Source organism: Petaurus breviceps, unplaced genomic scaffold (assembly GCF_028583685.1).
Source record: "Petaurus breviceps papuanus isolate PSGF00001 unplaced genomic scaffold, PetGlider_PUasm1.0 90825, whole genome shotgun sequence".
In the NCBI taxonomy this organism is placed as follows: domain Eukaryota; kingdom Metazoa; phylum Chordata; class Mammalia; order Diprotodontia; family Petauridae; genus Petaurus; species Petaurus breviceps.
In genome coordinates, this window is record NW_027187353.1 from 18,143,215 (window position 1) to 18,169,577 (window position 26,363).

The 26,363-nt window shown below is 40.5% G+C and overlaps 1 protein-coding gene and 1 pseudogene across 1 annotated transcript in view; both read right to left on the reverse strand.

The window, feature by feature from the left end:
- Positions 1-26,363, reverse strand: part of SCAPER (S-phase cyclin A associated protein in the ER) — a 405,066-nt gene that overhangs the window by 119,954 nt on the left and 258,749 nt on the right. Inside the window, exon 24 of the mRNA XM_069071423.1 lies at positions 13,744-13,859. Within this exon, the coding sequence (XP_068927524.1) occupies positions 13,744-13,859 (116 nt within the window). The remainder of the gene's footprint in view (positions 1-13,743; positions 13,860-26,363) is intronic.
- LOC138148480 (26S proteasome non-ATPase regulatory subunit 8 pseudogene) lies at positions 3,744-4,551 on the reverse strand (annotated as a pseudogene).

Consider the following 26,363-nt stretch of genomic DNA (forward strand, 5'->3'; position numbering starts at 1 on the left):
TCTCTAGGATATTCCATTAAAGATGAACCTTAAAATCAGCAGAAACTCATTAATGACATTACTATTTGTGTTCAAGGGCAACTAGGTGGCACCATGTCGAGACAGAGCACTGGACTTGGAATCAGACTAGATGAATCAAAAGTTTGAATTAAGGTTGCCCAGAGAAATACCAACAATCAGATATACAGACCACTCTGATGGCAGAAAGTGAAGAGAAGTTAAGAAGCTTCTTGATGAAGGTGAAAAAGGAGAGTATAAAAGCTGAATTGAAGCTTAATATCAAAAAGCTTAAGATCTTGGCAACTGGTCCCATTCGTCACTTCCTGGTAAATAGAGGTTGAAGAAATACAAGTGGTATTAGATTTTATATTCTTGGACTCAAAGATCACTGTAGATGGTGACTACAGTCATGAAATTAAAAGACGCTTGCTTCTTGGAAGGAAAGCTATGGCAAATTTGAACAGCATACTAAAAAGCTGAGACAACACCTTGACGACAAAGGTTGGTACAATCAAAGATATGGTTTTCCCAGTAGTATTGTATGGTTGTGAGAGTTGGACTCTAAGGGAAGCTGAGTGCTGCAGAATCGATGCTTTCAAAGTATGGTGCTGGAGAGGCCTTTTGAGAATCCCTTGGACAGCAAGGAGGTAAAATAAATTAATACTTAAAGAAATTAATTCAGGCTTTTCACTGAAAGGTGAAATACTGAAGCTGAAGCTTAAATAATCTGGCCACATAATGAGAAGATGGGGACTTATTAGAAAAGATCCTAATGTTGGGAAAGATTGAAGACAAAGGGAGAAGGGGATGGCAGAGGATGAGATGGACAGATAGCATAATGGAAACAATGACTATGAACTCAGACAAACTTGGAGAAACACTGAGAGGATAGCAGGGCCTGGCAGGCCAAAGAGTCAGACACAACTGAATGACTGAACAACAATTTGTATTGTTCCATCTCCATCTAACCTATCATCTTGCCTACCAGGATAAATGAGATAGAATATTAAAAGTATTAATGGCATACATATATTTATATATGTAATATAATAATATATATATATGTGTGTGTGTGTGTATGATGTGTGTGATCTTCCCATGATCTAATAACCCAAGCAAAATAGGAAATGAGGTCAGTCCTGAGGACTTGTTCTTGATGAAGTCATTCTGACTCTAGGCTAACACCACTTCCTTTGCTAAATGGCTGACAAACCAGACATTTAATAATATATTCTAGAATTTTTCTAGAAATTGGCATCATGCATATAGTTTCCAGATACTATCCTTTTTTCTAAAAAAAAAAAAAAAAAACAATCTGAATATTTGCCTACCTCTAGTCCTGCATCACCTCTCCTATTTTTCACAGCTGTTCAAAGATCACTGACTTTGATTCAGTAAAAACATCTGCCATTATTCTAAAACCCTGGAAAGTATTTCTTCAGAACCTCAGGGCTGAAATAAAGGAGGACAGTTAGATGCTATCTTTCTAATTATTTATCCTGCACTTTTAATCCCTGCTAGCCACTTCTGCCCTAACCTTCCCAGTCCAAGGCTTCATTTCTCTTTGGCAGAGAAAACAGGAGCAAAATAAAAGCTGTCTAATGAGTTTTTCATTCTTTCTGTAATTCATTACCATCTTCCCTCTTCTATTGTGAACTATGATTCTTTCCCTTCTTTTTTTTTCTAGATCTCTCCCCAATCTAGCTTTTAAAAGTACTAGGTTTTTTTGGTCTTTACATTCATCGTCACTCTCATCGTCATTCTGAACTCTACTGCTGACACTATGCTTAAATGATCATGCTGTTCTTCCTCCCTTATGTGCCACTGACTGTCATTTACATATGCTTTTTTAAAAACCTAACTTGGTCCTTGAGTTGCCAATGCATCCACAGTCAGTCTTTTCTTTTCTCTCCCATTGAAAGCATCTTTAGAATTTCATTACTGAGAGATTCTCAGGCCCTCATGAGATGAGTTCCCTTGTGGATACCATAAAGTCTAAGATGGAATAACTACTTCCTTTCCAGGTTCCCATTATTTCTCCTTCTTCTTAGTCAAAGGCAGGTCTAGAACAGCAGTTTTGTTCATTACTTCCTTCACTTCTTGAAGAATAAATAGGGTATTTATGAGCTGGGACATTAGGAGGGAACCAGTTTATAAAAGGCTCTGAATGTCAAACAGAGCATCTTGTGTTTGATCCTAGAGGCCATAGGGAGCCATTGGAATTCATTGAGTAGGGGAGACTGACATAGTGAGACTGGAACTTTAGGAAAATCACTTTAGGGGCTGAATGGAAGAAACTGCAGTGAGGACAGCTTGAGGCAGGGAGACCCACCAGCAGGCTTGAGGCAATGAGGGCCTGTGCCAACATGGTAATCTGTGTGGAGCTCAGAGCCCTTTATAAACTGACCCCCTCCTAATGTCCCAGACTTCTCATACCCTATTTCCTGACACAGACACTTAGATCAGGTGGTGCTGTCTTCCTGGCTGTTTCAGCAATAGGAAGATTGATCTCATGGTGTTTTCTCTGGCTGTCCCCCATTGACTCCCTTGGCTTCCTTTAAGTCCCCACAAAAATTCCATCTTCTATAGGAAGCCTTTCCCAATTCTTCTTCATTCTACTGCTTTCCTTCTGTTCATTATTTCCTCTTTATCCAGTAGACAGTCTGTAGATATGTTTGCTCACTGTCTCCCTGTTAGACGGGGAGCTCTTTGAGGGAAGGGACTGGCTTTTGCCTCTTCTTGTATCCCAAGCACCTTGCTCAATGCCTGGCACATAGTAGGTGCTTAATAAATATTTATGAGCTAACTAACAAGAATCGAAGGACAAAAGAATGTATACAGATTCATGATCTCACTGGCATGGTTATTCCTTCTAATCCGTATTATATTGTCTCTTCCTAAATGGCTCTAGTCTGTGCCCTCCCATTAAGCCTTCTGTTAATAGAGAGTTTAGGATCTTTGGCATAATAAGAAGGACCTACCTCCAAGGGCTGTGGTGAGGGTATATACTATCTATTATCATTAAAGTTATTAGTATTATCAGGCAACCTGACCGAGACCTGCCTCTAATTCTTGTACCAACGTAACATTGAGAGCTCTATTATCTTTTTCTTTCCCACTCCATGACTAACCAGTTCCTTTTTCTGATTGTACACTTCTTGGATGACACCATTTATACCATTTCTTACATATAAATCACTCTTGGTAAGGCCTTGTCTCTACCAAGAGCCACATTTTCCTCCACTGTCTTTTGGGTCACTTGCAATTTTGATTTTTTGAGAACTGTGGTATTCCATGATTCAGTCACATCATCATAGGAAGAATACTGGCATGCACAAAGATGGGTATTTAGGTCAGAGGTCAGCTTGTGATTGTGGAAAGTGTTATATGATTTCCCAAGTGCAATTTAATCATCTTCTTTCTATTTAATTCTAGGCTCAGTTTGTTGTGCTTGACCAAGATATCTATATTGATGAACTGACTTAACACTTGTTTCATTGCATGTCATAAGTTGCTAAATGTGAGGGTTGTTTTTTTACCCAGTTGGACTTTACTCTGTAGTTACTGGGCTATTGCTTTTTTTGAGAGGCTACAGATCTCACTGAGAATGCCTCTTATACCAGGAGTCAGCAAATGCCTCTTGAAGTTCAAATCCACTGTGCTTGCTAGCTAAGAACGATTTTTTTTTTTGGTGACCTCATGTCATTTATTGACCCATACTATTACCCTTTTAAATAAGTCTCTCAGCCACCCTCCCCCCCTTCCCCCAAGACAATCATCTCCAGCTGCCTTGCATACTCGATGACTTGCTTTGCCAGCTCTGTGGAGGGGATGGTTGTATCCTCAGGCTTCTGCTGCTGGCACTTGAAGCTGTAGTAATTACTGGGGCCCAGGACCCATCCTCTCTTCTTGGCATACTCAGTCATCTTCTTGGGGGTGGTAAAGAAAAGGATTAGTGTGGCTTCAGCAAACAGGATCTTTTCACAGGCTTTCTCAATGCAGCCGGCAATCTCATCCCTTATCGTGTCCAGCAAAATGTCAATGAAGAATGTGTAGCTCTCATCAGGGATATTTCCCTTGTCCAGGAACACCTTATTGTAGCTTCCTCCCATCAGGTACTGCTCTAAGGACACGGGGTGCTTGATGTAGACATTGGTCTGGATGTCCTTAGCAGGTAGCCGCTCCAGCTCGGTGTGGAACTTGGCCACTCGGTTCTGGGACAGCAGGAAGAGCAGATTGAGGCCCAGAAGCTGGTGCATGTCGGCTGACTCGGGGAGTTGCTCCTTGTAGTCAAAGTAATAGCATTTAAGCTGAGCCATGTATCTATCGCTCAAAGGAGGGTATGTCCTTCCGCAAGATGCTCCATTGGGCACCAATCTCCAAGATGTCACGGGCCAGGATGAGCTGCTGCTTGGTCAGTTTTGTACCTGTGGTAGGCAGGAAGTTGAGCTCCAGCAGCACCAACTTGAGGCGGCCCAGCTCCTCACCGCACTTGCTCAGGTTGGGAGTCTTGTGGTTCCACTCGCCCTTGAGCTGCTCGTACATGCCGGCTGCTGCCCCGGAGCCCCGTTCACCACCGCCGCCATCTTAGCGACCGTGACGCTGCCAGGAATGATTTTTACATTTCCAATTACAATAAAACTTCATTTAAAAGATAAAAACCATTTTTAGTTCACAGGCCATACAAAAGCAGATTTTGGTCTATGTTTGGCCCAAGCTGGACACAGTTTGTTGACCTTTGTTCTACAGCATTCTGGAGTTCTGTGTGATCAATATTATGTCACAAAAAATAAGAACATCTAGAGGGAATCCCTCTTCTTTTGAGACCTTGGACTGTGCATCCTCCAGGGCAGCAGCAAACAGTATGGCAAGCATGGGTCTTCTTGTCTGAGATCTTAATAGACAAGAAATAACTGGTCATGAATGTGCAAATCACCTCTGAATCAGATGTCTGTGTGCCCTGAGACGTTTTTCTTTAGAGGAGGGGAAGGCAGGGCAATTGAGGTTAAGTGACTTGCCCAAGGTCACACAGCTAGTTAGAGTTAAATGTCAGAGGCCACATTTGAACTCAGGTCCCCCTGACTCCAGGGCCGGCGCTCTACTCACTGCACCACCTAGCTGCCCTGCCATCAGACTTTAATGAGAGTTTAGCCAAGAATTAACACTAAACCAGGACAAAGAGAAGAAAATAATGTAGGAAATTACAATAGCTTTAATTCTATATATTCAACTAAGCTAACAACATATAATTGGGAAATAGATAAAAGACATGAACTCTATTATTATTTCCTACAGAACTTAAATGGACAGCAATCACAACAAGGTTGGAAGAACTCAGAAATTACCTCTGCTAGTGTATGTAGTTATTCTTGCCAAACTGAGTGATCTGATAGCACTTTAGATTATAAATCATTCTGCAAAATATTACTGATGAGAATAGTGCAAGATTATTTTTATTTTTTTAAAGCAATTGGGGTTAAGTAACTTGCTCAAGGTTACACGGCCAGTTATTTCTGGGTGTGGTGCTGAGTATCTGAGCCCGGGATTTGATCCAGGTCATCCCGACACTGGAGCTAGTGCTCTTACTTGCTGAGCCACCTGGCCGCCCCTAAGCAATTGGGGTTAAGTAACTTGCTCAAGGTTACACGGCCAGGTGTCTGAGCCCGGGATTCAATCTCCAGGTCATCCCGACACTGGAACCGGTGCTCTTACTTGCTGTGCTACCTGGCCGCCCCCAGAATAGTGCAAGATTATTAACAATGTTGTCTTACAAAACAGCAAATAGGAATGGAGCAGAAAATGCAATTGTAGAAAACCTGGTACAAAATTCAGAAAAACCTTACTGTCCCAAGGGAATTTGTAGATGAAATCAAGAGAGAAAAACAGATGGAAAAATCTGCTAGTGTTTCTATAAAGATTTTTTTTATCATGTATGGCAGTGGAAATGATACAATTGGGTACTTGCCCCTTAGTCTCTAAATTCTATGTGGAAGTGGAAATGGCACCTAAGAAAATAGAATCAAGAAAAACAACTGGATCACATAAACTATAGAAGCAGAAATTTGTACTGGAAAGAAAGTGGTTTTTAGGGGAGGCTAGGTGGCGCAGTGAATAGAGTGCCGGCCCTGGAGTCAGGAGGACCTGAGTTCAAATCCGGCCTCACTTCTCTCTCTCTCTCTCTCTCTCTAGCCGTGTGACCTTGGGCAAGTCACTTAACCACAATTGTCCTACCTTCCCCCCTCAGAAACTAGTAAAAACAAAACAAAACAAAAAAGAGAGTGGTTTTTAAAGAATAGAGGAACTGATTTAAAATTTTTTGAAAACATGAAATAAAAATACACTTGGTATAAACCTTGCACAAAGTTATGCACAAGGTCACAGCAAAAGGAATGTCATGTGGGGAATGGAGCCTTCCTCCCTAAATCATTAACTGGTATCATCACTTTGCTAAACATAGGGATGTGAAGACATCCCACAAAGTTTTTTACTTGGTGGGCAAGCTGGAGTGATGCCAGGCTAGGCTAGAGTATACTGGGAAATGGTTCAATGACTGAACAAAAATGTCACTCATTAGTGGGTTGATGTCAACAAGGATTCAATGGCATTTGTTATCATCATGAGTTTGGATGAAAGCATAGATGACATGTTGATTAACTTTGCAGATAACATGAAGCTGGAAGAAAAGCCAACAGATTCAAAGACTCTCAGAGCTGCAAGGGGCCTTGAAGGCCAATCTGTACCTTAACAAGAGTTCTGTCTACAATACATCTGAAAAGTGGTTACCCAGTTTTTGCTTGAAGATCTCAAGTGAGAGGAATCCACTACCTCTCGGGACACCTCACTTCATTTCTGGATCACTTTCATTAGTATCACTTTAAATCTAAATTTTTTTCTTTGCAGTTTCTATTCATTGCTCTTATTTCTGCCCTCCTGCCCTTTGTCACACGGGATGTGTTCAGATACTTGATACCTATCATGTATCTAAGTCTTCTTTTCTTCAGGATAATCAATCTTCAACAACAAAATAAATACAAAAAATGGTTACTTTTATAGTGTACTACATACTGTGGAGGGGTATTGTGAGGAAAACTTCTACGTTTTATTAAATGAGAGTTACTCTCATGTTAGATATCACTGAGATATGACAGGATGGGAGTATAATATAGCATTGTAAGGCTACATCTTATTAAGAAGGGACACAATCTATAAAAAAGGATATTAGAGTAAGACTGTATAGTAAAAAAGTAAGCTCATGGCAGGAAATTAAAAAACCCAAGAAGGAAATATTTATTGATAGTGATTGAATAAGGATAAACAAAGGTAGGAGGAAATAGGGATTTGAGATAAATCATGAGCTAAGTGTAGAACTTTGCTATAATGGTGATCAGGGATCTCAATCATCTGTCGTAGTCCATTAGCTAATATTTTATTCAAAATTTTTGCACTGATATTAATTAGTGTTAGATATACACATACACATGTTTATATAGTTTTCTTTTTTAGTTTTGCCTCTCCCTTATATAATAAGACCAAATTTATATTACAGAAAGTACTTGGTAGGATACCTTCTTTTACCATTTTTTTTTCCTAACAGTTTATATAATATAGGAATTAATTGCTCTTTGATTATTTAAGAGAATTCCCTTGTAAATGCATTTGATCCTGAGAGTGTTTTCTTTGGAAGTTCCTTTATAACTTTTTAAATTTCTTTTTCTAAGATTAAGTTACTTAATAAAAAAAAAAACACAAGCAAGTACTCACATAAAATGGAGGCCTAAAATATAACATTAGGTAAATATGTAAAAGGATGGCCTAAAGAAAACAAAACTGAAGAAAACCTTGCTCTGGTGGAGGAACAGGAGCGTTACACAATGTTTGTCGATTTTCATCTAAATGTGAGTGAGGGTCACAGATAATTGGAATTAATAGATGATAACTCATATTTATAGAGCACTTTAAAGTTTATAAGGAACTGTGCTCACAACAGCCCAGTAAAGTCAGCAGTGCAAACAGCACCCCCATTTCACAGATGCGAAAACAGGCTCAACAAGGTTGTCACTTTCCTTGGGTTACATAGCTAGTTAAATGTCTGAGTGCTGATATAAACAAAGGCCTTGTAACAATGAGACCAGAGCTTGTAAACTACAACATGCAGCCAAAAGTGATACAAGAAGCAGTGGCTTCAATCTTTTCCATCCAAAACCCTGATCAAAGCTATTGCAAATAGCAATGCAGGCTAATCTGAGATGCACCTGTGTTAGATGTATTCCTGGAGCACTGGGGGAGATGCAAACGGTGAGAAAGAAGATGATTAGTAACAGAGGAAGAAAGCAATCCTCCACACACTCAATAACTGAGTTCATGGGGCTGTGGCCTGTCCACCTACCCTTCTGCACCCCCTCTGATGGGGCTGTGCTGTGGGAAAGCCTGCTTGGCAGGAGCCTGATGGACCCTGTGCTTCTGAGCAGTGAGTGGCATGGAGATGGGCCAAAGCTGACGGAGGGCTCTGTAGAGGAGAGATGCCAATTTTCATCTTTACTGTCATCTCTGCTACATAAACATGCCGTAACACAAACACAATACAAAATCTTGGCAAAAGATTCCTGCCACGGCCAATCCGTCTACTTATTGACATAACACAAGGTGGCTTTCTTTGAATTCAAAGAAAACTACATTTCTTTCCAAACAAAAATTATGTTGTTTAACAAATGTTAATAATCTCAATCAAAGAAAAAGGCGAGGCTATGCCATTCACTCCTTTGTGGTTATTCATCCTCCGAGACTGATGTATCAAAACGAAGTAACATGTGCCGCAGCTGGAACTTAGACTTTCCTCGCTTCGGGCCGAATTTTCTTGGCACTAAAGACATTCTTCTTGCTAAGAGAGACGAATGCCGAGTAGAGCATCCACATAAACTTCTATCGGTGACGACCCTAAAATGACTCCAGTCTAGAGTGGAGTCAAAAGCCCAACTCCAGCTTTGCCACTTAACTGCTATGAAACCTGAGGCAAATCACTTCAACTTCTTTTGGCTTCGGTCTCCTCAGGCGTGAAGTGAGGACGTTTGCCAAGATGACCCAGAGGTTTACAAAGGTGACATTTTGGTATGTGGCCAAGCCAGCACTTGGTTCTAAAGCCCTTCCCACCACACCACCACGGCCTCAAGGAAAAAATGTGGTAACCCTAAGTTGTTTTCTTGAGCTGCTCATGAGGGTTACAAAAGTCATAAAGATCCCTTACTTACAATAGTTAAGTTTACTTCCAGCACATTTTAAAGTCTTCAAAGATTTTGATTCCTGGTGATTCAGGCAGACACAAATAATAGTGCAAGGAGGAATCTAAAAAGTTTGACAAAGACTATGGTTTGAGGCAGGAGGCTTAAGACCAGAGGGTCACAGGCTATATTTTTCTCTCTGTTGCCCACAGAAAGAAAGGGACAGAAATGAGAAAAACTGACTCGGGAAGTGAACAGCTAGCTAAGAATATGATGACCCAGAGTGTGACTGCGGACAGACTTCTGGTAAAGGACGGAATACACCTGAGAAGGGTTACTAAGAACGGATGTGCTGGTGTCGTGCTGGCTGGTTGGCTGTTGTCCTTTGTTCTCAAAGAGGACCAAAATGACATCACAACACTGGAGTCAGGGGACACGGTGTCTGACTGTGGTTGGTCAGAGCAATATGAGCTCGGGAGGTGTTTCACAAATAACACACGGGAGGCACTGGAGTTTTGGGCTCCCGTCTCTAACAGGTTCACTTTGGATCTGGTCAGACAGGAAGGTCAGGAAGACAGCTTCAGAGTGGTGGTTAATCTTACTATATTCTAGTCTACTCTTCTCAAAGGGGTTGGTGATAATGGGAGCACCAATTCCTATAGCCTCCCTAATCACCCTTCTCACAGGGGCCAGTGGGAATATAGTAGGAGCTACAACTCCTACAGGTCCCCTAAGCCTCGATGGGGGCTGCCTGAGGCAACCCTGATGGGGGCCGATCAAGGCACACACAGTGCTACACTGTCATAATCCCCTATGGGTTCCCCACTCACTGACTGTGCCCACCTGCTTTATAGGGCAATAGAAAAGGAAGGCATGTTGCCAACAATAGCCTCACATGTTTACATTACCTTGTCCCTATATCTCACTGCGCAGTGGCAGTGGTATTTACAATTAAAGCGCAAATGTTTATATTATTGATCATTATATAGTGTTGGGCAAGCATGGTGGAGATGTTTTGAACCAAACTCACATCTAATTCTGGGAATAAGAGATTGTTATAACAATGGTTCCTGGGAACTAAACTATAAGAAAGAATAAAATCCACCTTACATATGTTAAAATCCACCTTACTTACAGAAGGCTCTACCACAGGTCAGGCACAAATAGCCAGCATAAACATTTAGGATGGAGACGTCTCTACATTTGTGCCCCTCACATTTATTTTGAGTTGCTACAATTTTACTTTGCTCATAAAGCACAGCACCTTCTCTGATGTGGGCACGCTTGCCCTGTGTAAGTCCTCCATTAAAAAATCTTTTTGGCAAGAGTATGTTTTGCATTTGAACAAGATGACAAGTCCATTGGAGTTGTGCTCTCTGGACCAGAGTCTGAATGCTTAGCAGTGTAGTTTGAGTAAAGACCTCAGTGTCTCAGTACCTTATCCTGCTAGGTGATCTTCGGAATCTCCCCAAGACAATGCAAATGTAAATGATTCAGTTTCCTGGCATGGTGCTGCTATACTGTCCAGGTTTCATAGGCACAAAACAATGAGGTCAGCACAACAGCTCTGTAGACCCTCAGTTTGATAGTCAGTCTAATAGCTCTTCTCTCCCACAAAGGTAGAAGAGAAAAGTTAAAGATATGCCCAACTGAATGCAGAATTCCAAAGAATAACAAGAAATCAGGTTTTCTTAAATAAGTGCAAATAAATAGAAGAAAACAACAGCTCTTCAAGAAAATTAGAAATTATCAAGGGAACATTTCTTGAAAAAAGGGCATGATAAAATCCAAAAATGGTAGGGATTAAGAAGAGGTGGTAAGAATATACAAAAGAAATGTACAAGAAAGATTTTAATATCACCAAGAACCATGATGGTGTGGTTACTGATCTAGAGCCTGACATCATGGAAAATGAAGTCAAGGAGACCTTAGGAAGCAATGCTAACAGTAAGGCTAGTGGAGGTGATGGAATTCCAGCTGAGTTATTTAAAATCCTAAAAGATGACTCTGTTAAAGTACTACACTCAATATGTCAACAAATTTGGAAAACTCAATAGTGGTCACTGGATTGGAAAAGATCAGTTTATGTCCCAATCCTAAAAAATGGCAATGCCAAAGAATGTTCAAATTAGAGAACAATTGTGTTCATTTCATCCCCTAGTAAGGTTATGCTTAAAATTCTACAAACTAAGCTTCAACAGTCTGTGAACTGAGAATTACCACAAGAGCAGGCTGGTTTTCAAAGAGGTAGAAGAACTAGCGACCAAATTGCCAACGCTGACTGCGTTATGAAGAAAGCAAAGGAGTTCCAGAAAAACAACTACTTCTGCTTCTTTGGCTACGCTAAAGTCTTCGACTGTGTGAATCACAACAAAATGTGGCAAGTCCTCAAAGCAATGGGAAAACCATATCATCCTACTTATCTTCTGAGGAACCTACATGCAGGCCAAGAAGAAGTGAGAGCCAAACACGGAGCAACTGATTGGCTTAGAAACAGAAAAGGACCACAAGGCTGCGTGCTGTCACTTCATCCATTTAACTCACAAGCAGAGTACATTACGCACCATGCCAGGCTGAACAAATCAAAGGCCAGAAATAAGGTTGCTGGGAGAAATAACAACAGATACGCAGATGATAGCACTCTGACGGTAGAAAGTGAAGAAGTAAGAAGCCTTTGTTCAGCTGAGTTTACTCTCATTCCACACTGGTAGCTGCAGTACTCAGTATTTCCAGCTTTGGGCCCAGATGAGGTAATGTCAGGGTCTTCTTGCTTGCAGAAGGCCCTCCAAGACTGCTCTCCAGCTGAGTTTCAAAGTCCTTCTCCACTCCCTTAGCAGGAGGTGGCACAGAAAATAAGCATCTTCTCCCTTTTTCTGTTCTGCCCTGGATGACAGTGGAAGGCAATGCAAAGAGACACAGAGCCTCTTGTACCAGTCAATTCCTCCTGACAATAAGTGACAGTGCTCACATCCACATAGTCCTGAGGTCTCTTCTGACTCCAGTGCTATGTCTTCCACTGCTTTGAAACCTGTTCTTTGACCTTCTTCTCTGCTTGGTTGAGATGTGGATCCTCCCCTTATCTAGCTTATCATAACTAGCCAAATTCTTATTTCTGCTAGCTAAAACATAATTAGGCAAAGTACATTTGTCCAATAATCATAAAACAGTTGGAGGTCTGGGTTCTCCAGTCATTAACCCCAAAGTTCTCCAGTCTATCCTATGAAACGAGCAACTGAAACACAGAAGCTTGAGGCAGCTTTTCCCCTGGGTAAAGGACTCTACTGGTCTGTGTAGCTGCCTTTTCAGGGTTAATTTTCCTATTTGTTTCTGTCTCTATCACTTTCAATGATCAAAACTCTTTAATGTCAGAAAGGGTCATTCCCTCATATAAGATCTACCCAAAATGGAGACCAGTACAATGTGGGCTTTTAACAAATTTGAAATAACAGCAAAATCTGACGTCTTTCTGTATCCTTAATTTTCATTTCCTAAAGGAAAACTAAACCTTCACATTTTTCCATGAGCTCAAAGCCTACCAAACTGCAGTATAATATGCTTTCTTTGTCTACTAAAAACTATTTCCGCTGTGAATGAGTAAACCAGACAGAACATTCTGCTGTGGAAGTCACCAATATTTATCAGTGCTACAGATTTTATACTTAGCAATTTCTAATTTCAAGTTAGCACATAAGAAAAAAAGAGAACTAATAATACTGGCTTGAAAGAGACATGATGCAAGCAGGTATATTGTAAATAAAGGTGGAAAAAGATAATTTTTTCTCTGCTATTGACAACTGACAGAAAGGTAGTTTCCATAGAGCTACAAGTTAAAATAAAGTTTTCTCTGCAATAAAAACCTACTTTTCTCAAACCTCTCAGTAAGACTATTTCAAATCAAAGTCTACGATAAAAATCCTGGATTTTCACATTCTGTCCAGATTAATTATATTTAGCATTCCATCCCTCATGGCCTATGATCAGAGGGTACCTTAAGAGTATATCTGGTGTCTAAAAGGACGTAAGGGCTTTTTATGACAAAGAACTGTTATCACAAGATAAAACTCGATCTGAAGTCTGCAAGTTTTGTGGGAACTCTCTCTTGTGGCAACTTTTGCCTTGGATTGCTCTTGGTGCACACACAGAACCCAGTCAAATCCCACTCCTGGGCTTCTGTTACGTGCTTTACATTAAGACCCTTAATTTTTCAGGCGACAATAAGCCAGCATTCTGTGCTACATCTATTCCCCTTTGTCTCACTGCAAGGAGCAGTTAGGATTGAGTTAGCACCGGGCGAGTATCACAGACTAAGGAGATTTCCTTTAAGGAGGCTCTAGGCTTCATTTGATTTCAGGAAATGAAGCAGAGAGCCACCTGTTTTCTCCCTGCAGGGAAAGCAAGTTTCTCCTACTTACACCTAAAAGTAACATCCCGCTCTGGATGTTTCTCTCAGATGTCCCCAACTGGGGACTGAAGGGTAGCAATAGTGAAAAAAATAACCCATGAAAGCAGCACTATAAGCTGTACTCACTTTGGAGGAATTCTTGAAACTGCATTCACACTGGTTGTTGAGTTTACTACTTGAAGGATGTGTTCAAGGGCTGTTAGTCCTCCAGCAACTTGAAATGCAATCTGATCTGCCACATTCTGAGGAAAAGATAAAATGCAAATTAGTCTAGTTTTGAAAACATGTATTTTATAAAGGGAATGCAATATTTGATTGAAATCTGAAGCCATTCTGTTCTAAAGATAGCAATGACAGTCCAAATCCACAAATATAAAAGAAGTGATGGCTGCTCACCCAATTAATCTGTCTAGTCAGTCAGTCAATAAGCATTTATTAAGCTCCTACTATGTGCCAGGGACTATGCTAAGCACAGTGTTACAAAGAAAGGCAAAAAGCAGTCCCTGCTCTCACGGCACTGACACGATGCTGGGGAGATAACACATCAACAACTATGTACAGACAAAATGTATACAGTATAAACTGGTCACAAAAGGAGTAAGGGGGAATCAGGAAAGGCTTCTTACAGGAGATGGGATTTTAAGGACATCAGAGAGGAAGATGAGGTGGAAGAGCATTCCAGGCATGGGGAACAACCACTGAATATGCCTGGGGTCTGGAAACAAATTCCTGTCAAGATCCATATTTTTCCTCCAAGTTACTTGCACCTGTTTTTTGAAGTTTTTTCTTGAGGACATGAAGATACTGAAGGCAATCACTTCTCAGTCTGCTGCTTATAGAGACTAGTGAAGAAATATTAAGGTTCTTTTAAAAAAAAAAACATTTTGAGGTAATAGTCACATCACCAGTGAACCAGCAGCCATTCCATGGAGCACACAAGGCCCTTTATAGTGATATTGTTGTGGCTAAGGCTTCCCACAGAACACAGGGCCTGTGCTCTGACCTCCTCTGGCTGCTGCTTGGACATGCCCTTTGTCAAGAGTTTCAAAGTACATACACCCCACTGGATGTGGATGAAGCCTGTCCGCATGAGGGCTCCATGGGATGGCCACTGTTACACTGGTGATAAGTAAAGAGAAGGAAGGAAGGAGACTGCTTTGGGATGAAAGACAGAAATGTACCTGCAAATATGCAAATGACTTTTTCTAAACACGAAGAACATCCTTATATCCAACACCCACCCCCATAAAGAGATTTTCAAATACAAATTTTGAAAACACTAAGACACAAAATCAATGATCAGTCACAGTAATGCGGTTGTAACATAATGTAACCCAACAACACACTTGTATAGAAAGAAGGTCCTCTGATTTCCCAGACTTCAGATTCATGGTCTTTTACAATGCAAAGCCACATCCTAAGCTTTCCCCAGGCAAGCAAGGACTGTATGTTTCTGCTGAGTCCTATAAACTCTTCTAATAAAAGTACATGTAGAGAAGTAACGAAGAGAAAAGATGATAGTTTATAACTGTGCTAACTCATTATTCCAACTAATTTACTCTGGAAAAAATGGGGAATCAAACCAAGACACAGAATGGTTAAGGTTTCAAAAATCTCTTCTCCACACATTACACCAATTAGTCATTCATTTGGGTTAGCTAGCTATGCTTCTTAAAATGCAGGTATCCTCTGGGAAAGCTAAGCTTCATAGTACTTTAGTGGAACTGATTTTAATCAGATAATCTTCAAGATGAACACCTGCGTGCTGCTAAGTTCTCAGGAAACAGAGTAGAGATTGGAGTGAGAGGACAGGTCTGGGGGAGGCAGATGGACTACAGGACAGAGACTGGAGCACAGGCATACCAGAAGTAAGGAGAAGAAGGAAGAGGATACAAAGTCAAGCTTGGCATACAATTGTGCCTTGGAGCCTTGGCATCAGTGAAGCAGGCAAGAGCTCCTGTTAGCATACCAGTACTAGTTTAGAAAGCTGGTAAGTCTCACATTCCAGTTCAGTTCAGTCTTTGCAGTCTAAGCTGCTCTGGGACCAATAGCTCCATTTCAGCATGGTGGTTCCTAATCTAAGGCCAGTACCTTCCTTATGGGTATGGAGGAGGAAGCAGAAAAGGAAAGAGAAGGCAGTATTTCATAAATTTTGTTATTCTTAGGATTGTTACCAAGTATCAGTCAAAACTGATATCAACAGTACTCTGCAACTATCCTATGAACAGTAAAAAAGAGATGAATGGTCTATCCTAAATTATTAAAAATAGGTACTATGGATGATAAATACAAATATTAAATCAGCTTTACTGAAGGGTAAAATAATCTAAAAAACCTTAAGATATTTATCATTATCATACTAGGTAGTATTTATATAGCACTTTAAGGCTTGCAAAGTGCTTTCAGAAAATTATTTCATTTTATTCTCACAACTATCCTGGGAGAGAGAACCTATTATCATCCTCCTTTTACAGATGAGGAAAGGGGAAAACAGAGGTTAAATGATTTGTCCAGAATCACACATCTAGCGTCCCAGGTGGGATTCCATCTTGGGATTCCTTGACAGCGGGGCCTGAATTCTCTCCACTGGACCACCTGGTTGCCTCTGTCAGTTGGTAGCTGTTATTTCTGGCCACCTTCCAACAGCAGTGATAGTCCACAGATTTGATTATGTGACTTCTTTACTCATGATTTTTTAATGCTCTTAAATGATGCCAAATTGAAAGTCTAAACTATTCTGCTTGGCATTCTAGGCCTTCCCTGGTTTGGCCTCAATCCTATCTTTTTTTTTCCTTTACTATTTTAGTTTTTGCCAATTCAATCAGGTCAGAGTTACAAGCTTTTTTTTTTTTTTTGGTACTTTCCCAATTTTTAATAATTTTAAAATATTTTATTTTCCCTCAATTACATGTTAAAAATTCTTAACATCTTGGTTTTTTTTTTTTTTTAAGTTTTGAGTTCCAAATTCTATCCCTTCCTCCCCTCCCCCTCCCTGACATGGTAAGCAATCTGATAAATGTTATACATGTGCTATCAAGTAAAACATTTCTATATTAGTCATTTTGTACAAAAAGACTAGAAAAAAAAGAATGAAAGTGAAAAAAAAACATGCTTCAGTCTGCATTCAGACAATATCAGTTCTTTCTCTGGATGTGGATAGCATGTTTCATCATGAGTCCTTTGGAATTGTCTATGATCATTGTATTGCTGAGAAAAGATAAGTCCATCAAAGTTGGTCATCACACAACGTTGCTGTGTGTACAATATTCTCCTGGTTCTATTCACTTCACTTTGCATCAGATCTTCTTGGAGCCAGGTTCTGGTGGCTGAGGAAGAGAGGCCCAGGCTGGAGAGAATGATATTTATCTGGAGAACCTGGATGAAGTGATTTTGATTCTGGGAACCAGCTGAAACTTCTGCTGAGTCCAAGGGCCAGCAGTAGCTGCTGAGGATTTCGAAGGATCAGCCAGAGCTGCCAAAGATGGAGGAAGCATGATTGTGATGCTGGTACTTTGCATGAATCTGTTTGTGGCTTTGTTGAGCCTTGACTTCCCAGGTACAGAGACTGGGAAGGATTTAAGGTGGACTGGACACTGTGAGCTTCAGTGTGGAACAGGGACTGCACAGAGAGCTGGACAAGGAGCTGGGAGCTGTCTGTCTTTGAACCCACGTGACAGTTTGATGAATCCAGGTAGGAGCTGGGACCATAGAAGGGGATCCAGGGAATCTGAGAGCCTACCTTGGGTCAAGATGAAGAGATCTCTACATGGATACTGAGTAGTGACTGATTGAAGTTGTAACTTACTTGAGACCTTAAAATTGTCACTTATTTGTGACTGATGGGTGGATTGCCTGTGTATTTTACACTATCCCTTAAGAGAGTGCTGAGTAGTGACTGATATTGTAACTTAGTGTGCCCCATGAGTGGAGAACTTTGACTTTTGTATTTTGTAACCCTTAAGGAGGCAAGTCTCCTTAAGGATGAATGAATGACCGAATGATTGAGTTACTAAGTGATTGACTGACTAAATGATTATACTTTGTTCAAAACTATGTGACCACTGTGGTAAAAACTATGTGGACATTTTAGTGATAAGTTGTGAATACTGTATTTTGATTTTCTGTGATAAGCTGTAACATTGTGAATGTTGTACCTTGATTTACTGTGAATGTTTTGCTCTGATTTGTTATTGAATAGAGTGTTCACTATACTATGTAATTTGAACCTTGAAAGCTGTTCACAGCAGCAGTCCTCTGGAAAGCTGTTCATGCTTGGCTTTACACATCACTGTGTGAAGTGGCCAGAGTCTGGGTCTCTGATAGCTGGGTCCATAGCCACTGCCAGAGCAGTGGCCAGGTCCACAGAGGCTGCTACCCGAAGGATGGCTGACGGCAGTGGCCTGAAAGCATCACTATTCCCATACAACATAGAGATAGTGTGATTTTAACTATATTTTCCAATATTTTTCCTCAAATCCCATATTCATTCTTTACACAATATCGCTGATCACTAAAGGACTAAAAACATTTGCAAATTATAGTATTTGTCCCAATCAAGAAAAGCCTTAGCATCTGAGTTAGAAGGGAAACTGAATAGGACTTCTACAATACACCTGAAGAGTGGTCCTCAGCCTTGGCTTGGATCCCTCCAGGGATGAGGAACTCACTACTTCCTGAAACATCTAATTTCACTTTTGGACATCTTTTCCTAGGTCTTGTCCTATCTGATTGTTCTGAAGTTTTTGACACCACTGATCTCCTTTCTCCTAAATATATTCTCTTTTCCCTTGGCTTATGCTGTATCATTCATCTCTTCTGAACTCTCACTCTACATCTCTCCCAGAATGTCCTGTCAGAAGCCACAAATTCAGTTTGTCAATGCTGACCACTTAATCTTCTTTCCCCTAAACCTGTCCCTTTTTCAGATTTTCATACTGCTCTAAACAACCTTGAAGGTCATAAGAACTTTGATCAATGCACTGATTAACAATGATTCCAGAGGACCTATGAAAAGGCGTGCATACCACCCATGGCTGACAGAGTGGTGATGGGCTTGGGTGTAGAATGAAGTATACTTTTTTGGACATGGCCAATGTGGGAATTTGTTTTGCATGAATATATATTTGTTATAAGGGTTTTGTTTATATTGGGAGGGGGCTTTGGGGAGGGAGAGAAAATAAAATTTTTTAATTAAAAAAATTTACTTAAAAAAAAGACCACATTTCCTTAATACTCTGGATAGTATCATCATCTTCCCAGTCCCCCTGGTTTGAAACCTTGGGAGTTATGTTTGGTTCTTTCTTTCCTTTATCTCCCTACCTGACTACCCCCCCCCCCCCATATCCAATCAATTGCCTAAGCCTTTAAAAACAATTTTTATTGCTCTTTTATAAAAAGCATTTTCACTTTCTAACATATCCCTCTTCCTCCTCTGCCCAGAAAGCCATTCCTCAAAACAAAAAAGTTAAAAAGAGATGAGAGAAAAAAAAAGGCATTTTGGAAAGAGTAACCAATTCAGCAATACAGTCTGACAATCTATGCAATGTTTTGTATTCATAGTCTCCCAATCCTGCAAAGATGGACATGAATTTTCTCTTACTTGCTGAGACAAGCTTGGTCATCATAAATGGAGACTTTCTTTGTTCTTTCCATTTGCCTTGTTGTTATGGTCATTATGTATTTAGAGAGGCTGAGTGCTCACCTGATAGAGAGCTGGCCTTCCAGTCTGGGAGAACTGGGTTCAAGTCCTAAATGACATAGACTGACGATAGCCACTGGAAAGTCCCTGGACTCTCCTGACCCAAACACTTCTTCAGTGCTACGTGTGGCAGAGAAGGGGCCATTTCCATTTCATCTGAAGCTTCCTGTACTTATTTAAACATGGGTCTGGTAAAAACAGCAATAGTCACCGCATTTATTGCTTTCCTAGATGTTGAGTCATTTTTCAGTCATGTCTGGCTCTTTGTGATCCCATTTGGGGGTTTTCTTAGCAAATATACTGGAGTGGTTTGCCATTTCCTTCTCCAGCTCATTTTACAGATTAGGAAACTGAGGCACACAGGGTTAAGTGACTTACCCAGGGTCTATTTTGCCAATGCAATACCCACAGCAGCTCCTATGAATATGCAGGTGTATTCCCAGGTTTGAATCACAAGATATAACAGACTCTCTTCCTTGACGATGAACCCAAGACATTAATTCAGACACCAGTAAGCCAAATCCATCATAGTAACGAAGAAGTCTATACATATTGCCAATGCAGGGAACACTGACACCTCAAACATTCTTTTTAAGACAAAATCCATACACATCACCAATTCAGGGAACACCAACATCCCAAGCCTTCTTTTGGTTAGGCCTCCCCACAAAACAAGCTCCCCCAAGCAAAAATCCCTCCTCTCTCACAGGCTAGCTGCTCGGCCTGCTCTCTCCCTCTCATGTCTCACTCCAACTGTCTGGCAAGCTCCTCGCACCATGGGCTCCATGTGATCACATAGGTCTATTAAGGGGTAGGGAAGATCTTCAAATTCCCTTAACATTACAGGGTCACATGGCTAGTAAGTATCTGAGGCCAGATTTGAACTCAGGAAGATGAGTCCTGGCACTCTGTACCACTTAGCTGCCTTGCTATTTACTTTACTTTTTATCAACCTGTATCTGTCTTCCCAGGTTTCTCTGAATTCTTCATAGTCATAGTTCCTAAAAAGCACAGTGATATTCCAAGTACAACAGTTTATTTAGTCACAAACCAAATAATGAATGTCTACTTTATTGTTAGGTCTCTGATACCACAAAAATGCTTTGATCAACAAATTAATTTTGAACCACAAATATTTTTAAGTGCCTAAGACTTTTCCTTTTGCCTCTGAACTCCTTGATATAAATACATGCACACACATATGTATACACACATACATATACCTATGTTTATGTGTATAAGAGCTTTAAAAATTTCATATAATGGAAATTATTGTATCTTTTGTAATGACCTTTATCCCTTGTTTGATTAAGAACTTTCTCCTTAGCTAGAGCTGTGAAAGTGACCAGCTGAAGGCTCATCTAATATTTAATTGGTATGTTCTTTAGTATTAGGAGGTAGCTGGATAGACCAATATGCCTGAAATAAGGAAGGCTTGAGTTCAAATCCTTCCTCAGACACCTAAAAGTGTGACCCTGGGTAAGTCACTTAACCTCTAATCGCTACAGTTTCTTAAACTGTAAAATGAATATAATAATATCATCAATCTTGCAGGTTGTGAAGATATATTTGTAAAAGTACTTAGAGCTTAGCACATACTAGATGTTATACAAATGCTTATTCCACTCCTAGTAAAGTTATATAGCAATTTTGAGTTTATTGTGGTATATAGTATAAAGTTTACATCTAAAATTGCTTTCCTATTTTCTTAGCCATTCCTGTCATGTAGAGAATTCTTCCCCAAGTAATTTACATATTTGGATTTACTGAACATTGTATTATCGAGTTCAAATATTTTTTCCCAATTTTTCCTTGTCTAGTCCATTCTCTTGATTTGCTTTTCTATTTTTTAACCTGTACCAAATAGTCTTTGTGATTACTAATTTATAATGTAGTTTGAGGCCTGGAAATGATTTGAGATGCCACAGATAGAGCAAGGGGGTACTTACTGTACTCCTCCGTCCCAAATGATTCCTTCTCAAGGGTTTGGATGGAGACTTCCATCACACTTAGCACAGTCCCTGGCACATAGCAGGAACTTAATAAATGTTTATTGGTTTACTGCCTGACCATTAAGTTTCCAGATGCTTGACTGATCTGCTATTTTACAGATAATCCAAAGGATATGATCAAGTCCCTCAATGATATGAACAAACTTCCTGTGTCACCTAGCTGAAATGCCTTTTGATTGGTATTTAGGCCTTGTTCAAACCTAGTTCATGCCTTTGATTGATGAATTGAGATGTGTTCTCACCTGATAAATGCCACTGAGGGCAAAGTCTAATGACTCTGCTTGACTCTTTGAACCTCTAACCTTATACATAACCCTACAGTGTTTTTGATAGAATACCACGTAGTTTTCTGTAAGGTAGTGTAGCCCAGCAAGTTGAGACTAAAAGAAGAAGGTACTAAAACTCAAAGTCAAATTAGCTGTCTCCCATCACAAGATTTAATAAGGGTAAGAAAAGTTAACATTTGCTTCCCCCTTTCTAATCAGAAACATTTCTGCAATCTACCTCCTAGGGTTCTAGAAACGCCACAATTAGGAGATTTCTTTCTTTGAGTTAAGGCACTTGTTTTATTCAGTTCTCAGCAGGTAGCATGGTGCTATGCCGGCCACAGGAATCTGGACAGTCTGGTTCTTTCCTCTGACATCTGCTGGTCAAGTCCCAACATCTTAGTGGCACCAAGGCTACTCTTTAAGCCTATAAACTGCCAAACAGGGGCAGAACTGCACTAAGGGAATCCTTTTACCGTGAGGTAATTATTCCAATAATTTCAGGTCTGGATCCAGAAGTGAAAAATTAGGTTTAAACTTAATAATACATCATGTTTTACATAAATTCTTGTTCCTTTGATTTAATTTTTTTTTTTACTGATTTTTTTTTTACTGATGTCTTTTGTGTTTTACTCCCTAAACATTTCCTGATCCTGTTAAAGAGAAAAACAGTTCAGCAAACATTTAGCACAGGTAACACAGGCAACAGTCATCATCACTGTCCTCCCACTTTCCAACTATCTTCATGGCTACTGCACTCACCTTCGTCTGAAATGTCACTCTTTCTCATCTGATGAGCCAACAGTCCTCTACTCTATATAGAACCCATAGGGAGTTTGATGTTAATTTTTGGGTGTCACATCTAGGAAGGACATTAACAATTTGGAGAATGTCAAGGAAAGACTGAGCAAGATGGTAAAAGAGCCTGAGATCATGCTGTGTAAGGAGGGAGAGCATGGTGTAGATCCAGGGCAAAGGCCTAGAAAGGGAGATGGAGTATTGTGATTGAGAAATGGCAAAAAGGCCAAGGTGGGTGGAAAGCAGAGTAGGCGGAGGGAGTTAAAGTCTAAAAATACAGGAATGGTAGAAAGACTGTGAAAGGCTATCAAAAGTCAAACATAGAATAATGACTAAATAATTTTTAATTACATTTGCTAAATAATGAATCCTTCATAATTTTTAGATTTTATATGTTATCAAATGAATTTCTAATACATTTAGGTAGCACTTTATATGCTCTATTTGTTTACCTGTTTCTTCTTTTTTCTCCACTACCAGTTTTGATGATAACTGTTTTATAACTTATTTTAAAGTCTGGGAATGCAAGAACACCTTCTTCAGCTTTTTAGCATGATCCTTCGCTGTCCTTGTCTATTTTTACATACATATTTCATTAGAAGCATAATTACTTTATACTAAGGAAGGCAAAGGGTCAGTTAGTTAGACAATAAACATTTTCTGACTACTATGTGCTAGTCACTGTTAAGCACTGGGGATACAAGAAAAGGTAAAAGATGGTCCCTGCCCTCAATGAGCTGTCAGTCTAAAGGGGGAAACAAATTTTTTTTGTTTTGTTTTTATTTTTTTTATAAAAAATTATGTGCAAATAAGATACATGAGGATAAATTAGAGATAATCAACAAAGAAAAGGCACTAGAATTAAGGGGAATCAGGCAAGACTTCCTGTTAAGGGTGGGATTTGAAGGAAGGCACAGAAGCCAGGAGGGAGAGATAAAGAGGAAGAAAATTCCAGGCACTGGGCACAGCCAATGAAAAGACACCAAGTGAGGAGCCTGGTGTCTTGTGGAAGGAACAGGAAGAAGGCCAGTATTACCAGAGGGATAGGAGGTATAATAAGACCGGAGCAGTATGGAGGGGAGGCAGGTTAGGAAGGGCTTTGAACACACCAAAGGATTTTATATTTGGAGGTGACAGAGAACCAATGGAGTCTACCGAGTGTGTGTGTGGGTGGGTGGGGGGTAACAAGGTCATAATACTTGCTCTTTAGGAAGATGACGTTGGCAGCTGAGTGGAGCATGGAGCAGAGTGGAGTGGACAGAGATCTGCGGCAGGAAGACCAACCAGTAGGCTACTGCAATGGTCCAGGCTTAGACGTGATGAGGGTCTTGAGCAGGTTGATGTCAGTATCAGAGGATAGAAAGGGGCATATGTGGGAGATATGACAAAGGGAAAACCAACAGGTCTTGGAAACAGTGGATACAGGTGTGAAAGGGAGCAAGGAGTCGAGAATGAAACCTAGATTGTGACCCTGGGGGACCAAAAAGATGGGGGCATACATGACAGTCACAGGGAAATTAGGAAGAGGAATAGGAACTAAAAGGAACGAGTTTATATTCTCAGAGGGCAATCAAAATGTGCATACCCTCTGATCCAGCAACACCACTGTTAGGGCTATATCCCAAAGAGATCATAAAAGAGGGAAAAGGACTCACACATACAAAAATATCTCCAGCAGCGTGCCATAAGAAATGACGTGCAGGTGGACTTCAGAAAAATCTGGAAAGATGTCAAGCTAATGAAATAGGAAGAGTTTCACCACCCATTAATAGGCCTAATACATGGAGCCCAGTGTGGGAGGAGTTTGCCCAAGGAGAGAGAGAGAGAGAGAGAGAGAGAGAGAGAGAGAGAGAGAGAGAGAGAGAGAGAGAGAGAGAGACAGAGAGAGAGAGAGAGAGAGAGAGAGAGAGAGAGAGAGAGAGAGAGAGACAGAGAGAGAGAGAGAGAGAGAGAGAGAGAGAGAGAGAGAGAGAGAGAGAGAGAGAGAGAGAGAGACACAGAGAGAGAGACAGAGAGAGAGAGAGACAGAGAGAGAGAGAGACACACAGAGAGAGAGAGACACACAGAGAGAGAGAGAGAGAGAGAGAGAGAGAGAGAGAGAGCAGGGAACACAGATCAGAGAGGAGGAGGAGCTGAGAAGAAGCAAGCTGTGAGTGGGCAGAGGGAGGAATTTGCCTAGGGAGCTTGTTTTTGTGGGGAGGACTGACAGAAAGAAGGCTTGAGATATAGGCACTCTCTGGATTAGTGATGAGTACCTTGTTAAATTTTACCTCCTAGTATCCTAATGATACTGCAAAGAAATATTTTGGTTTTGCCTTCGAGGAAGAGACTTTATCATATTTTGTGAATCTACCCTGGAAATACCCATTCATATTCACAGTGGCTGCTATGAGTATGGCATTGGCATCACAAAAGACTTATATGAACTGATGCTGAGTGAATGAGCAGAACCAGGAGAACATTGTACATAGTTTTATCTCTTCTCAGCAATACAATGGTCCAAGACAATTCCAAAGCACTCATGATGGAAAATGCTATCTACAGCCGGAGAAAGAACTATGGAATCTGAATACAGATCAAAGCATACTATTTTCTCTTTTTCATTGGGTTTTTTTGTTTTTTTTTCTTTTGTTCTGTATATTCTTTTATGACATGGCTAAGGTGGAAATAAATTTAACATGACTGCACATGTATAAAATATCAGATTGCTTGCTGTCTTGGGGGGGCAGAGAGAGGGCAAGGGAGAAAAATGTGGAACTCAAAATCTTATAAAAATGAATATTAAAATATTTCTATACATGTAATTGGAAAAAATAAAATACTGTTCACATAAAAAAGTAGTAAGTTTAGTTTTGGACCTGTCAAATTTGAGATGTTTATGGGACATCCAGTTCAAGATGTCCAGTAGACAATAGGAGATGAGGGTGAAGGTCAGCATTGAGGTGAAGGCTGGATAAATAGATCTTAGAATCATCAGCATAGAGATACTTAAGTCTGTGGTAGTTAATGAGATCACCAAATGAAATAGCATAGAGGAAGAAAAGAAGAGGGCCCAGGACAGAGCCTTGTGGGATACACACACTTAGTGTGTTGTTGAAGTTTCAGCAAGGGTGAGTGAGAAAGAGTGGTCAAATATAGAACAGAAGAATCAGGAAAGAGTAGTGTAATGTTAATGGGATATAAAATCTTCCCCACCCATTAATAGGCCTCACGTGGAACCCATTAAGGGAAGCTTGCTTAGGGGAGGCTTGCTTGTACAAGGCTTTCACACCTTTTGTTAATTTCTAATTAGGCCCTGAGTCATGGGGGTTGTGATGCCTTCTGGCTCTAAGTGTATATATACTCTGAGTTGGTATTTTGCTTTGGGGGCTCGCTTATGAGAAGGATCTTGTAATTCCCTGGTCAAGATTCTGAGTGGCCCTATGTTCAGGGCTCCCCAACTGCTCAGATGTAAAGCTCTCTCAACCCAGGGATGTATGTAAAGTGTATAGTGGATTCAGGCAGTCAGAGCCCTGTCTGTCAGTCTTTATTTCTCTGCTTGTATTTTCCTTGAAGTTCAGGGTGATGACTTTTTCTCTGAACTAGTGAATGTAATTAAAAAAAGACTGTTGACCCCTTAAACAGCTACCTTTCCTAGTAAAGCAGATCTAAGAAACTCTGCTAGCAGCCATCCTGGGCATGCCAGTGTGGTTGTCGCTACAAGCAGTGTCATGAAAACCTAGAGAGAAGAGAGTATCAAGAAGCCGGTGATTAACAATGTCGATGACTGCTGAGGGTGGGGGGATCCTTGGTAATTAAGAGATATTTAGTAACTCTAGAGAGAACAGTACACTGGAAACCTTTCAAATGTGCCAATGTCGGGCAAGCACTTGCAGACCTGGACATATCAGTCAAGAATAAGCAGGATAAGGATGCACAAAAGGGGGGGATGCAATGCCCTGGTGTTAGGGGCTGCGCTCTGTGGTTCATCAG